The sequence below is a fragment of the Rhinoraja longicauda genome, chromosome 7 (genome assembly GCF_053455715.1).
Source record: "Rhinoraja longicauda isolate Sanriku21f chromosome 7, sRhiLon1.1, whole genome shotgun sequence".
Lineage (NCBI taxonomy): Eukaryota > Metazoa > Chordata > Chondrichthyes > Rajiformes > Arhynchobatidae > Rhinoraja > Rhinoraja longicauda.
In genome coordinates this window covers 40,469,956-40,485,692 of record NC_135959.1, presented here as the reverse complement: position 1 = coordinate 40,485,692, position 15,737 = coordinate 40,469,956, and the positions used below count along the sequence as shown (strand labels likewise).

Below are 15,737 nucleotides of genomic sequence, written 5' to 3'. Positions count from 1 at the left end.
TTATATTAATAAGGTCATGGAGTAATACAGTGTGAAAACCGGCCTTTCGGCCTAACTTGGCCACGTCGACCAATATGTTCCATCTACAATAGACCCACCTGCCCATGTTTGGCCCATACCAGTCTAAACCTATCATATCCATCGACCTGTCTAAATGTTGCGATAATACCTGCCTCAATTACCTCCTCTGGTAAGTTGTTCCATACACCCACCACCCTTTTTGTAAAGTTACCCCTCAGGTTCCCATTAAATCTTTCTCTTCTCACCTTAAACCTATGTCTGCTGGTTCTCGATTCCCCTTCTCTGGGCAAAAGACAGGCGATAATATCTTACGTTCATTGACTACCATATTATTTCAATGACATGAGTTTAAAGACCACAAAACATCTGAACAACTGAGCTCAAAGTAACATGAATGTTTGTACGCACGGACCAGACAGAACAACGGAGCAGCAGTGGAGCACACCAACACCGGCATCTGGCCAGGACGACCCCAGTAACTCTGACCTGGTGCCACCACCAGGACAATGAGCCTATAAGTTAAAATATAGATTTTCAACAACGTTGGACTTGAATCGCACATAATGGCAAAGGAAACGTGGCGACTTTAGTGTACTGTCTCAGTGCGATCTACTTTTCCTACACTCTTATACTTGTATGACATGTAGATTGTGCCTATGCATAATACGATTTTTACTGAACTTTATGTAGAATAGGAATTTCATTGTATCTAGGTACATGCGACTATAAAGTACTGTTGAACCGTTGAATTAAAAAAACGCTACAAACATTCAGCAAAACAGGCAGCAACTGCAAAGGCATCCCTATCACTAACATAGGTTCACCAACCTGTAGTTATCTGGCTTATCCTTGCTGCCCATCTCAAATAAAGGAACAACATTAGCTCTCCTCCAGTCTGCTGGTACCTCACAAATGCCTCCTGCAGAGGCAAAAAACTCCCAGCCCCAGCAATGTCCTCTGTTTTTTTGCCCACAATCATCTGGTCCTGGGCATTTATCCACTCTTTTGTGCAATAAGGCCTATCACCCTTTTACCTTTTTAATACTGACCTGGTCCAAACTATCATTGAATCCCTTCCTGAAGTCACTGTCCTCCATATCGTTCTCCTTGGTGCAGAGCAATACATAACATAACATAACAACACTTTATTGTCATTCGGCACAACACCGAACGAAATTTCAGCAGTCACAAAAGAAAAGAACACAGGACACCCGACCCCAACACAAACATCCATCACAGTGACTCCAAACACCCCCTCACTGTGATGGAGGCAACAAAACTTCCCCTCTCTTCCCCCCGCACCCACGGACAGGCAGCTCGACCCCTACCGAGGCAACCGACACGCACAGCCCCCGCAAGAGGATGGAAGGCCCCGCGGCCGAGCCGCCCCGGGCACCGAAACGTCCCGCGGCCGCACCGGGCGATGTTAAGTCCAGCGGCCGAGCCGCACCGGGCACTGAAACGTCCCGCGGCCGCACCGAGCGATGTTAAGTCCAGCGGCCGAGCCGCACCGGGCACTGAAACGTCCCGCGGCCGCACCGGGCGATGTTAAGTCCAGCGGCCGAACCGCACCGGGCACTGAAACGTCCCGCGGCCGCACCGGGCGATATTAAGTCCAGCGGCCGAGCCGCACCGGGACTGAAACGTCCCGCGGCCGAGCCGCGCTGGCGATGTTAAGTCCAGCGGCCAAGCCGCGCCGGGCACTGAAACGTCCCGCGGCTGCACCGGGCGATGTTAAGTCCAGCGGCCAAGCCGCGCCGGGCACTGAAACGTCCCGCGGCCGCACCGGGCGATGTTAAGTCCAGCGGCCAAGCCGCACCGGGCACTGAAACGTCCCGCGGCGAGCCGCGCCGGCGATGTTAAGTCCCGCAGCCGAGCCGCGCCGGGCGATGGAAGGCCCCGCGGGCGAGCTGCGCCCCGGGGAAGAGACCTAATAAAAGAAAGGTTTCCCCCCGCCCCGCCCCACCCCACCCCCCCCCCCCACCCCCCCACACCCCACACCCACACATACACAGCCAAAAACAGAAACAAAAACCATCCCAACACCGACACAAACAAAAAAAAAGAAAAAAAGACAACAGACTGCCAGAGAGCCGCAGCCGCAATGAGAAGTGTTTATATAGATCCTTGTGCTAAAGAACCCCTTACTTCACAATTAGATTACATCCTTGGTCTCGAAGGGTACCCACTCTTTCCATAACTACCGTTTCACTCCTGATCTATTTATAACATTACTTAAAATTCTCCTTAATCTTAACTGTCAAAGATATTTGTTGTATTCTGCTTGGGTCGCTTACAACCTAAACATATGAACGATGAAATCTCCAATTTTAGGTGACCTCTAACTAAACCCCCCCTTCCTCCCCCCCTTTGTCTTTCCCTCACCCACCTTCCCTACCCGTTGCCCCACCTGGACTCCCACCTACTTCTCCCCTCGCCCCTGCTACTTTCCTCCCTCCGGCTTCACAATCTGTAACTCTTGAAACCTGTCTCACAACTTTTGCTCATATCTGCTGATTGTTCCAATTTAATGCCTATCAACCCCCACCTCCCCTCGTCTGTCCACCTATTTCTGAGCTTTGTCACCTGTCCATGTTCTCCAGAGATGTTGCCTGACCTGCTGAGTTACTTCAGTACTTTGCGCCTTTAAGGATATTTCATGACCTCTTGTTGCCCCCTAATTTCTTTCTTCAGAACTCTCCTATCTTTATATTCCTCAAGAGACTTGCTTAATTGTAGTTGCCAATTTAGGTCATATGATTCATTTCCCCCCCTGATCAACCCTTCAATAATCTTTGCTATCCAAGTTGACCTAATATTGCTATTTTTGTCTTTCACCCTGACCGGAACATGCAGCCCTAGAACTTCCGTTCACTCTCTTTAAATGGAGAGAAGAGACAGATGACATCTTCGGTTAGAATCCTACTGTGATTGTAGCTGGGGGGGGGGGAGAGAGATATGCTTGGGAAGTTAGAGGTGGATATAGGTGAAGGGGAGATTTGACAGATGGGTGGAGTAAGTGACAAAGGCTGGAGGTGAAAAGGAGACAAAAGGGTGTCAGATAAGGAGAGAAGAGAAGGAATGAAATGTAAAGCTGGAGTGAGAGATAAGAGTGGAAGGTGCCGGGTGGAGCAGGAAGAGGGAGAACAAGAAGGAAACTGTTGAAGCTTGGGTTGTATTTATGCATAGCACAATGAGCGTTTTTTTTTCTGTATTTAATTCTGTACATTTTAAAATTATGACTTAAAATCAAGTTTGTGAATAAAATTATTGATCTAAAACCTTTCTCTGATTGTCTCTTACAGTTTGCTGTGTTGCTGTCAGAAATTGCCTGGAATGCCGACAGAGACAAAGGGACAGGTTGACCAAAACCTCACTGGCTAGCAATAAGGTGCAAGAAAATCTTCAAAGTGTAACAGGATCTAATGCAGCCAAGGTAACATATAATTATTTATACTTCATCTAGATTCAAAAACCTGACTTGCAGTTTTAATATAGAATCACATAATGTTGTTTACAAATTGTATCACTTTATTACATTTTAAAATGTGTGATCAACACATTCTGCACACTTTATATCATTCCCCTTCCAGTTTTAAATTATCTTGTTTTTTTCTTGGTATTCAGACATTAGATTATGCAAAGAACAATGATGTGAATTAATATGTCAATGTTGCCCTAAGTTAGCAGCTTCTCTCAGGAATTGAGGAAACTTGCTTACACTCTACCTCTGTGCGTTCTGGGATGGTCAAAGAGACCTATGTGGTATACACAGACACTGCCACTGATGAGGCCGATGGTGTTAGTCATGGTGGTATAGGTTGTCTGAGATGTTGTGTGATCCTTCCAATGTTTACACTTAGGGATGTGGAATTCTCTTTTTATTGGCCACACCGACCATCGATCACCCATTCACACTAGTTCTGTATTATCCCACTTCCGCATTCACTCCCTACACACTAGGGACAATTTACAGAGGCCAATTAACAGACAAACCTGTAAGGCTTTAGGATGTGGGAGGAAACTGGTGCACCTGGAAGAGGTACACGCGGTCACAGCGAGAAGATGCAAACTTCACACAGACAGCACCCAGGGATACTGGGCAACATCCACAACTTTCAGCTTTCCTATGACTTTGCAGAGCTGTTCCCAAACCAAGCTGTGCTGCAACCCAATAGTATGCTTTGTACAGTGCATTTTAAGTACTTTATCTCAGAATCATGCAGCCCTTCGGCCCAAATTGTCCATGCTGGCCAATATGCCCCATCTAAGCTAGTCCCATTTGCCAGCATTTGGCTCATATCCCTCTAAACCTTTCCTACCCATGTACCTGTGCAAGTGTGTTTTAGTTTCTAATGAGTATCTCAATAGCCATTCATTGTGCAGCTGTCTAAGCTGACTGACAATTTGGTTCAAACTAAAAGTTGCTTCAGCAGTCTCTTGTTTCTCTCGTGAGAAAACAATATTTGTTAACTGTTTTTAAATAAAATGTTAACTTATTTCAGACTGGTGTTGAAAATATCATTGGCCACCATTCTCCAATTAAAGACCCTGACAGATTACTGCAAGATGTGGACATTAATCGTTTACGGGCTGTTGTCTTTCGTGATGTGGTAATTTATTTACATTTTACTGTTGTGATCATTGGATTTGAAATTAGATGATTTGAAACAGTTACATTTTAATATTTTTGTTAAACTAATGAGAATATAAAAATAGCCTTGACTGGAAGTAATATTGCAAGTAATTTAAAAATGGTGAACCTATATTGGCCATTTAAGTTTTCTAATATGTTTGATTATTAAACCATTTAGTGCACTGATTTCTTTAATTTAGATTGACCTTGTATCATTATATTTCACACTGCATTTGTGTTGGTTTGTTATTTGGAATCAAGTGACAATAGACAATAGACAATAGACAATAGGTGCAGGAGTAGGCCATTCAGCCCTTCGAGCCAGCACCGCCATTCAATGCGATCATGGCTGATCACTATCAATCAGTACCCCGTTCCTGCCTTCTCCCCATACCCCCTCACTCCGCTATCCTTAAGAGCTCTATCCAGCTCTCTCTTGAAAGCATCCAACGAACTGGCCTCCACTGCCTTCTGAGGCAGAGAATTCCACACCTTCACCACCCTCTGACTGAAAAAGTTCTTCCTCATCTCCGTTCTAAATGGCCTACCCCTTATTCTCAAACTGTGGCCCCTTGTTCTGGACTCCCCCAACATTGGGAACATGTTATCTGCCTCTAATGTGTCCAATCCCCTAATTATCTTATATGTTTCAATAAGATCCCCCCTCATCCTTCTAAATTCCAGTGTATACAAGCCCAATCGCTCCAGCCTTTCAACATACGACAGTCCCGCCATTCCGGGAATTAATCTAGTGAACCTACGCTGCACGCCCTCCATAGCAAGAATATCCTTCCTCAAATTTGGAGACCAAAACTGCACACAGTACTCCAGGTGCGGTCTCACCAGGGCCCGGTACAACTGTGCTTTGATCCTGCTAATAATGTTATTTGGACTGTAGTTATTTACTAGATGGGAAAGCAAAGATAAAATTTTAGACATGCACAATAGCTTGGTCAGCATATAATAGATAAATTATTGATTTATAAAAGATAAATGTATTGATTGCGTCACTTCAACAATATCCTTGAGGAATTCTTATTCTTGTGAGTGAAATATTCTTCTTTTGAACTTCAGGAAGACTGTGTAATGTCTATTAATTTTTAATCATTAATAGACACTTTTAGGGAAGCAATTACGATTTCTACTTTTCTTAGGCACAACATGACTTCCAAACATATTTAGCTCCTCCTGGTGGTATCTCAGAAACTTGTTATCATGTGGAGAGAGAAGATTGCGGATAAAGGAACATTTATTTTGATGTATATTTAGGCTCATATTTTATTGCTCCAATTGGCTAAATTTACTGTTTTAGATTAATTAATATAAGGCATTTTTTGCAAATAATTTAATGTTTGGCCTCCTAGTGGTTTTTCAAATGAAATGTGAAAATTATAATTTTACTCAAAGTTCAAGTCTGTTCCTCGGAATTTCCATTAAGACCGTCTATTTTTAATAATTAAAATTGCTCTGTGGCAATCCCATTTCATTGTTATACTATATCAGTGACATTTGTTGTTTGGTGAAAAATACAGATCTAAAAATAAAAGCAGTAAATGCTGGAAATAATGCATCAGTCAGCACGTGCCATGAGGGAAAGTTGACCATTTAGATTGTTGGTCAGATTCACAACATTAACTCTATTCCTTGCTATCCAGATGGTTCATAAACTAAATATTAGATTATGAACATTAGACCTTATAGGAACACTTGATTTTATTTCCATGCAACCAACTTTATGAATAAATGCAGTATCCCATAAGCTTTTTGAGAAAAGCATAATGTATATTTATTTTAAAGCTTTGAATGCTTCTGATAATATATTTGATTATTTTTGCTCTTTGCAAATGTTTCATTTATAGTGACAAAGTATTTTAGTTTTCCATTTTCTGCAGGACATTCTAAATAACATAATTTCACCAGTTCTCTGGTATTATGTACGAATGCATTGAAATTTGGAGAGTTTTAATGAATGTTTCCAGTATTATTTTTCTTTTACTGAGGATTTATTTTCATTTCTCTATCTTGAGATACTTCTCCTTTACTGAATGTTGAAGCAAAATATTAGTATAGTTATTCCATGTCCGATTGACTAAAATGGCCATGCCCGAACCCGATCTTTAATGTTTGATGTCATGTTGCTTTATGAGGCGAGTCTGACCAAAAAAGCATTAAATCTATTCCTTAACCTACAGTGCATTCAGAAAGTATTCAGACCCCTTCACTTTTTCCACATTTTGATTATTTTAAAATGGATTAAATTCATTTTTTTTATCATCAATCTACACACAATATCCCAGAATAAAGATGCAAAGCAGGTGTTTAGAAATTTTTGCAAAGTAATTAAACATAAATAACTGAAATATCACATTTACATAAGTAATCAGACCCTTTGCTATGACACTCAGAATTGAGCTTATGTTCATCCTGTTTCCATTGATTATCCTTGATATGTTTCTACAACTTGATTTGAGTCCACCAGTGGTATATTAAATTGATTGGACATGATTTGGAAAGGCACACACCTGTCTAAAGAAGGTCCCACGGTTGACAGTGCATGTCAAAGTAAAAACCAAGCCATGAAGACGAAGGAATTGTCCGTAGACGTCCGAGACAGGATTGTGTCGAGACACAGATCGGCGGAAGGGTATAAAACAATTTCTGCAGCACTGCAGGTCCCGAAGAGCACAGTGGCCTCTGTCATTCTTAAATGGAAGAACTTTGGAACCACCAGAACTCTTCATAGAGCTGGCTGCCTGGTCAAACTGAGCAATCGGGGGAGAAGGGCCTTGGTCAGGGAGGTGACCAAGAACCCAATGGTCACTCTGATAGAGCTCCAGAGTTCCTCTGTGAAGATGGGAGAACCTTCCAGAAGGCCAACTATATCTGCAACACTCCACCAATGAGGCCTTTATGGTAGAGTGGCCAGACAGAAGCCACTACTCAGTAAAAGGCAGATGACAGCCCGCTTGGAGTTTGCCAAAAGGCACCTAAAGGACTCTCAGACCATGAGAAACAAGATTCTCTGGTCTGATGAAACCAAGATTGAATTCTTTGACCTGAATGCCAAGCGGCCAATGCCATCACTGGGCCAATACCATACCTGCATGGTGGTGGCAGCATCATGCTGCGGGGAAGTTTTTCAGCGGCAGGAACTGGGAGACTAGTCAGGATCGAGGGAAAGATGAATGGAGCAAAGTACAGAGATCCTTGATGAAAACCTGCTTCAGAGCATTCTGGATCTCAGACTGGGGCAGAGGTTCACCTTTAAACAGAACAACGACCCTAAGCACATAGCCAAGACAACGCAGGAGTGGCTTTGTAATGTCTGTGGATGTCCTTGAGTGGCCCAGCCAGAGCCCAGACTTGAACCTAATCAAACATCTCTGGAGAGACCTGAAAATAGCTGTGCATCGACGCTCCCCATCCAACCTGACAGAGCTTGAGAGGATCTGTAGAGAAGAATGGGAGAAATTACCCAAATACAGGTGTGCCAAGAAGACTTGAGGCTGTAATCGCTGCCAAAGGTGCCTCAACAAAGTACTGAGTAAAGGGTTTGAATACTTATGTAAATGTAATATTTCAGTTATTTATTTTTAATTACTTTTCAAAAATTTCTAAGCACCTGTTTTCACTTTTTTATTATGGGGTATTGTTTGCAGATTGAAGATTAAAAAAAATTGTTATTCCATTTTTAAATAAGGCTGTAACGTAACAAAATGTAGAAAAAGTGAAGGGGTCTGAATACTTTCTGAATGCGCTGTATTGTGCTGGCCCAGAATAGAATCTCCTTTTAATTTGGTTTTATCTGTCCTTATAACTGCATACAGGTGCTCCTCAGCTTCCGATGGGGTTCCGTTCTGAGAAACCCATCGGAAACCGAACGTATTGTAAATCGAAATGCATTGTAATACACACGATCACGTGGCCGGAAGCTAGCGGTGGCAAGTCGAAACATCGTAAGCCGGGGAGCACCTGTATATGACAAGACATGATGGACTGGAGCACACACTCAGATCAATAAAATATTTCAGCTGCACTTTAGCCTTTGACATCATTTAATCCATCTAAACTCATACTGCCATAGTGGTGTTTTTGTTAATATAGACAATTACTTACCTTCCATGGTTTTCTCATCCTGGCTCAAAGTCTTGACTTATGATTCAATTAATACTTCCCAAGTTACCATTAGGACTCTAATTATGATAATATATTGTAATGCTTTGAATTTCTCTGCTTTCTGTTCATAATAGGGCATTGATTAATGACAACTTGTCTTATTGAATACTTTTGTCTCTATATTTCAGTACTTTGGTTTGCCTTGCCTTTTTTAATTGGCTGCTTTTAAATTTGGATTCTGGCTTCTGCAAAACTACCTCACCAATTCTCAGCTGTCGAATGTAAAAATGTGCTCTGCCACAGCTCCCTGTCTTGCTTCTTTAAATCTTTGCCCATCTTGATTGAAATTTATTGACTTTTTCTTTAATAGGATGACAGTAAACAGGCTCAGTTTCTGGCTTTGGCCGTGGTATATTTTATCTCCGTGCTAATGGTCTCAAAATACAGAGACATACTGGAACCGCAACGTGAAATTGCAAGATGTGGAAGTCAAATAATTCGAAATATTCGTCAGGAAATAAACTCACCAACAAGTACAGGTATGTGTTCTAAGCTTCCTTTTATTTTGTTGATGCAATTTCCATTCCTATATTTCAAGTTAATTTTTAAAAATACATTAGAGTTAAAATGGGTTTTGTGATTATCTGTCACTTCATAATATTGATCAATTGTGATTACTTACCAGTGCCAAAGTGCTAAGTTTGGACTTGGGGTAAGAGCAAACTTTCCAGATCCAGATCCAGATCTGTGTATTTAATTGGTTGGTTTAAACTTTCAGCACAACAGCACAAGGCATGCAGTGCCCTTGATGTCACGTTGTGCGCAGAAATGGTGCTTCTTGATCTGATAACCAATATTTGAATATTACTGCAGTAACAGGGAATAAATGAGCTGCAGGCTCACTTGCACAAGTAATAGAAACATATAGCTTGGAAACAGGCCTGTGGAGATGGAACTGATTGGGTCTCTGTTTAAGAAAGAACCGAAGGGCCTTGAGACCTTCCTGGTGGAGAATGAAGGGATAAAGGGACTGGTAAAGATGAGGCAATGGGGGCCGAGGAATTGAAAGTTATTAAAATGTTGAAGAGCATGTGAGGTGTCTCAGATGTAGGTCAGAAGGGAATGTACAAGATAGGCTGGGGAGGGGTGGTGTAAGATAGAATCAAGGTACGTGGAGATGAGTTTGTTGGGGCAGGAGCAGGCAGAAACAATGGGTCAGCCAGTACTCCAGTACTGTTCTGCTTGTGGATTTTGGGAAAATAGTCTGATGAAGGGTTCCGACCTCAAACATTGCCTACCCATGTCCTCCAATGATGCTACCTGACTCGCTGAGTTACTTCAGCACATTGTTTCTTTTTTTGGAAACAGGCCCCTTGGCACTGGCCATTAAGCACCGATTTACTCGAATCCTGCACTAATCCCATTTTATTCTCCCCACAACTTCATTAATTCCCCCAGGTTTTAACACTTGTCTCGGAGCAATTTATAAAGACCAGTTAATCTACCAAGGTCTTTGGGATGTGGGAGGAATCTTAAAGAACCCACAAGATCCCAGGGAGAAGGTACACATTCCACACAGATAGCACCAATTGCATCCAATCACTGGAGCTGTGAAGCAGCAATTTCCCCCCACCTCTCTTCTCCAGCTTTCTCTTCCCCCTCGCCTCCCTCCCCCCCCTCGCCTCCCTCCCCCCCCCTACTGATGGATGCAGACCCGAAACGTGGCCTGTCCATTCCCTTCACAGATGCTGTCGCACCCGCTGAGTTCCTCCAGCATTTTGGTTTTTGTTCAACTCTTCCATCTGTGCTACTGTGCGACCCAAGTTGGGGTGCAAAGGCTGGCATCATCTGCGCTCCACATTAGTCGCATGTTCTGCACGCCTGAATATTGTTCTGCTGCCTGGGCTCGGGTCATTACATGCAACTTATTGATGTGCTCATTTATGAGGGTAATCTCTGGCATTTTATAATCAACTCAAGTTTAGTGGTTAGCAGTCGGTTCAAGCAATAGTCCTGTCATCAGATCACATGCCGCAATGTGCAGAGGATTCACTTGTATAAAGAGAAAAAAACACCTATTCAGACCTTTCCAGAAACTTGAAAGCGCACTCAACCAGACTCAGGAACACTTTTGAATGGTCCTTCCATAAGCTAGGGTACTGTCCGATTCACCTCTACCCCACTATGGACATTGGATTTTGTCAATTCGAACTGGTGTGCTCCAATGCTGAGAACTATATTCTGCATTCTGTATCTTCCCCATTGCTCTACCTATTGTACTTGAGTTTGACTTGATTTGCGTGCCACCAGATATAACAATTGTCTGCCTTTAACCAGTGTAAATTGTAATTTGGTTTCAATTAGTGAGATCTGGATAACAGACATTTTTGTGCAGAGATAAAGTTGGAGTCTGCTTCATGTCCATCAGCACATAATAGTTTTAGGAGCTTGGCATAGCATAAAATCATTTTATATTTTCAAAGGCAGTTTGCAAGTATTAGTGATTGATGTGGAGGAAGGATGCAAAACTTGCTCTCTGTTCTTTTCTCTTTTAGCTAATATATTTTTACGCTGGTATGATTAGTTCAGTCTCAAAATCATTCTGAAATTTCACTATTGTGAGAATCTACATTATGTAAAGTTGTTATCTTTCAACCAAAAGTTAAAAATCATTTAAGAGACAAATACTTGCCTTACTTTCAACCAAAAATTAGGAATGATTTAAGAGACAAATACTTGCCTTACTGGGGAGCTTAAAGCAATAAATGAATCTTTGTGAATATTATTTTGATCGACTGTTTGGTATTGTTCCTCCCATGAAAATGTACTAAAAAAAAGAAGGGTGTTCAATTAATCTTGATGTTACAGTGAGAGCTTTGGGTATATATCTTTAAATTGTGAACAAAAAGTAGAAATAGTCAGGTATCTGTTAAAAAGTAGAATATTGCACTGATTCCTGATGAGGGATAATAGGTGCAGTGAATAACATGCCTTTCAAGATATGGTGGCATAAAAGTGTGACTTTGTCTTATGAATTTCAAACTATTTGCAGCTAAAATTGTCAAATAGTAATTCACTTCCAGAAGGCATGAAAAAGTAATTAAAGTGATGAAACGATTCTAGTAGTGGTGGCTGGTGGGGATGTTGTGGTAGTTAACATGAATTCAGCTGAACTAATGTAAAACTGAACCACAGTACTCCTGTTGTCCTCCTGTTTTACGAAAGGACAATAACCGTATTTGTGAGTAGCCTCCAGCAATCCCTTCAAGGTGTACTGGTTAGGCTGTGGAAAAACTTAAGTTGAAAACCCATGATATCTGTACAATGATCAGTCGATAACGAGATACAAGAGGCTGCAGATGTTGGAATCTTGAGCATAACGTGAGTAACTCCGCAGGTCCTGTAGCATCTCTGGAGAACAGGGATAGTACTGATTCGAGGTGCTTGCTTGGCAAATTGATGCAGAGAATCTTCAGGGTGGCACAGTGGCATAGTGGTAGAGTTGCTGCCTTACAGTGCCAGAGACCCGGGTTCAATCGGACTACGGGTGCTGTCTAAAAATGGGAGTTTTTATGTTCTCCCTATGACCACGTGAGGTTCCTCCAGGTGCTCGGTTTCCTCCCACACTCCAAAGACGTACAGGTTTGTAGGTTAATTGGCTTAGGTAAAAATTGTAAATTGTCCCTAGTATGTAGGATAGTGCAAGTGTACGGGGTTATCATTGGTCGGTGTATTGGCGGGCCACAGGCCCTGTTTCCGTGCTGTATCTCTAAAATAAAGTCAAGTAATCTCGAAATTATGTATTACTAGACCAAGTGGACCCGTTGGGCCCAAACCTTTCCTGCATTGGTGCAGCACCCTCTCCTCCCCCCCACCCCTTTCCCCCCCTCCCTCCTCCCTCCCCTCCCCTCCCTTCCCCTCTCTCCTCCCCCTTCCCCTCCCCCCCCCACTCCATCTCCCTCAACCCCCCCTTATCCTCCCTACCCCACTCCCCCTCCCTCCCTTGGAGATAGATTTAAACTTTAAAATGTGAATAACTTTAAAAAATATAACACCGATTTCAATAAAACTTCTTCCATTAGCACCAAAGGGACGGTGGTAAGGTAGGCCTAAAATTGTCATGCTATCTTGTACCGTTTTGGCTGTAGTTCAGGAACAAACAAACAAACGAGAGTTTTAGTATATGGATGACTTTGCTGGCAGCGATTTCATCTAGCGCTCTGCCTTGTCCTCAAATCTGCTCATTCCTTTCTGCTAGGTCTTCCTCTATTAGTTTGGCTTTGTTATTGTTTTAGATTTAAAGTTTCAATTTAGCTTATGAACAGTAATTCAAGATGTCCAATGTAATTTCAATGTGAACACAAGGAAGTGCTGATGCTGATTTACAAAAAAAAGCCACACGGTGCTGGAGTAACTCAGCCGGTCAAGGTGCATCTCTGTAGGACGGAAAAGCTATGTTTCAGGTCGGGACCCTTCTTCAGACTGATTGTATTAGGGGAGAGAAAGCTGGAAGAGAGGTGGAGGGTGGGACAAAACTTGGCATGCGATAGATGGAGACAAAATGTGTAAGAAGGAACTGCAGATGCTGGTTTACACCGAAGATAGACACAAAATGCTGGAGTAACTCAACGGGTCAGGCAGCATCTCTGGCGAAAAGGAATAGGTGACGTTTCGGGTCAGTCAAGACCCTTCATCAGACCTGAGTTATTCTAGCACTTTGTGCCTTTTGTTTTCTTTCAATGTAATTTAAACTTGTTTCTGTGGTTAACTTGCAACTTACTGCATTTGCATATGTGATAGAAGAACACTTATTATAGTTGCTTTATAATGTCTGATTATTCATTGACTTTGGTGATTAGTGTGCTTCGTGTTGCCATTTTATCAAATCAATTACAATATAGGGCAGAAATTGACTTTTATTTTCATACTAAAAAAAAGAAAAATGGATTATGATGTGGATAAAAAATAAAACAATACATGGTTAGACAGTTTGGTTAATAATAACACAAAAATGTGAATTTTGATTGGGTTTTTAACTTTGAATATTTGTTTTCTGATGCCCTCTGGTGGCGAAAGGTGCAGTTGGCTTTTGAAAGTGGAAATGTAAAACCTATTTGCCCAAATGACATGGGCCTGCTGCACATTAGTTTAATCGTTTGAATACTTCTGTACTTATGGCTGAATTAAATATATTTTGTATGGCACATCCCTCTATATTCCCAAAATAGTCTAGAACAGCTGAGGGCAAAAAATGTTATCTCACCGGATCTCTGAATTGTATATTGAGAGGTTTTATTTTGATTGCATTTACTACAATTGTGCTGTTTAAGATTCTGAAACATGAAATATTTATGACCAATTTTAGAATGAAGTTTTGCCTGTACAGTCATTTTGATTTACATTTTTACCAGATTGTTTTTGACATGTAACCTCTTTTGGAATTTGAACTTTTTCTTTCATTTAGGAATTCATATGCTTCTTTGTAAATAAACAGTAATTTCCTTTTATCACTTTTGTACATGCTTTATTAATTTCTGATATACTGTGACATTTATACAACATCATTTAGATTTCTTCAATAACGTTATGATCTTCCTTTAAATGTGCTTGCTCAAAATTCAGAGTCATTACAAGAAAAGGAGTCATAGTTGCAGAGTCATATAGCATGGAAACAGGCCTTTCAGCCCAACTCGCCCATGGCAACCAATATGCCCCATCTACACTGGTCCCACCTGTCCACGTTTGGCCCATTTCCCACTAAATCTTTCCTATCCATGCACCTGTCCAGATGTCTTTTAAATGTTATAGTTCCTACCTCAACCATCTCCTCTGTCAGCGTTCCTTATACCTTCTCACCTAAAACCTCTGGTCCTTAATTCCCCTATTCTGGTTAAAAGACTGTGCTCTGTGGGGATCTATTCCCCTCATCCCCTCATGATTTTATGCACCTCTACAAGATTATCCCTCATGCTCCTATGCTGCAAGGAACTAGCCTGCTCAACCTCTACCTATAGTATAGGCCGTCAAGTCCTGGCAACATCCTCATAAATCTTTTCTGCATGAGATTTGAAGAGTTAAATTAACAAAAATTTGATGCAAGGTTCTCAAAATACTCAGTATGACACATTTTCTCTTGACCCACCTAAGTGACAGATTTGATTAATCATATCATATCATATATATACAGCCGGAAACAGGCCTTTTCGGCCCTCCAAGTCCGTGCCGCCCAGCGATCCCCGTACATTAACACTATCCTACACCCACTAGGGACAATTTTTACATTTACCCAGCCAATTAACCTACATACCTGTACGTCTTTGGAGTATTGTTTCTGAGTTTGCAAGATGAAGATTGAAATGGATACAAAATGTTCTTCAGGCACCCATTTGATCTAATTTTTCTGGCATCCCTTCTCTTTTGACTTCAACAATCCTCAGTTGTTTCAACTTTTGTACCAGCTGTTGGCCACCCTTTCGCAAATACATTTTTGCTGATATCTGTCCTAAAATTACCTACTACGTTAAAACAAAAATCATTTTGCCGGATGAGGCTGGAAAGGTCAGACCTATTGCACAGTCTAGGTTGTCCTTGAGAAGGAGGTGGAGAGCTGTAGTGGTTCCACTTTGTTGCAGGGTAGAGAGTTCCAGATCTAAACCCAGCAATGATAATGCAGAGGAAATATGTTTCCAACTAAAGCACAAAGTGCTGGAGTAACTCAGCAGGTCAGGCAGCAAATGTAGAGGGAATGGACAAGTGACGTTTCAAGTTAGGACTCTTCTTCAGACTTCAGTTCTTGACATCGGTTTGTTAGCTAGCCATTAAGAATATGAGCCAAGGTGAATATGGGATGCTGTTCTTGCAGTTTGTATGTGTCTCATTCTGGCAGAGGGGGAGGCAGAAGACAAAACGGGTCAGTATGAGAATGGGAAGGGGGTTTAAAATGGTCAGCAACCGGGAGCATGGT

At 41.9% G+C, this 15,737-nt stretch overlaps 1 protein-coding gene across 1 annotated transcript in view; it reads left to right on the top strand.

Moving 5' to 3' along the window:
• The window catches only part of nbeaa (neurobeachin a), a 449,617-nt gene that overhangs the window by 146,458 nt on the left and 287,422 nt on the right, over positions 1–15,737 (top strand). Inside the window, exons 27-29 of the mRNA XM_078403202.1 lie at positions 3,327–3,457; positions 4,527–4,634; positions 9,144–9,312. Of these exons, the coding sequence (XP_078259328.1) occupies positions 3,327–3,457; positions 4,527–4,634; positions 9,144–9,312 (408 nt within the window). The remainder of the gene's footprint in view (positions 1–3,326; positions 3,458–4,526; positions 4,635–9,143; positions 9,313–15,737) is intronic.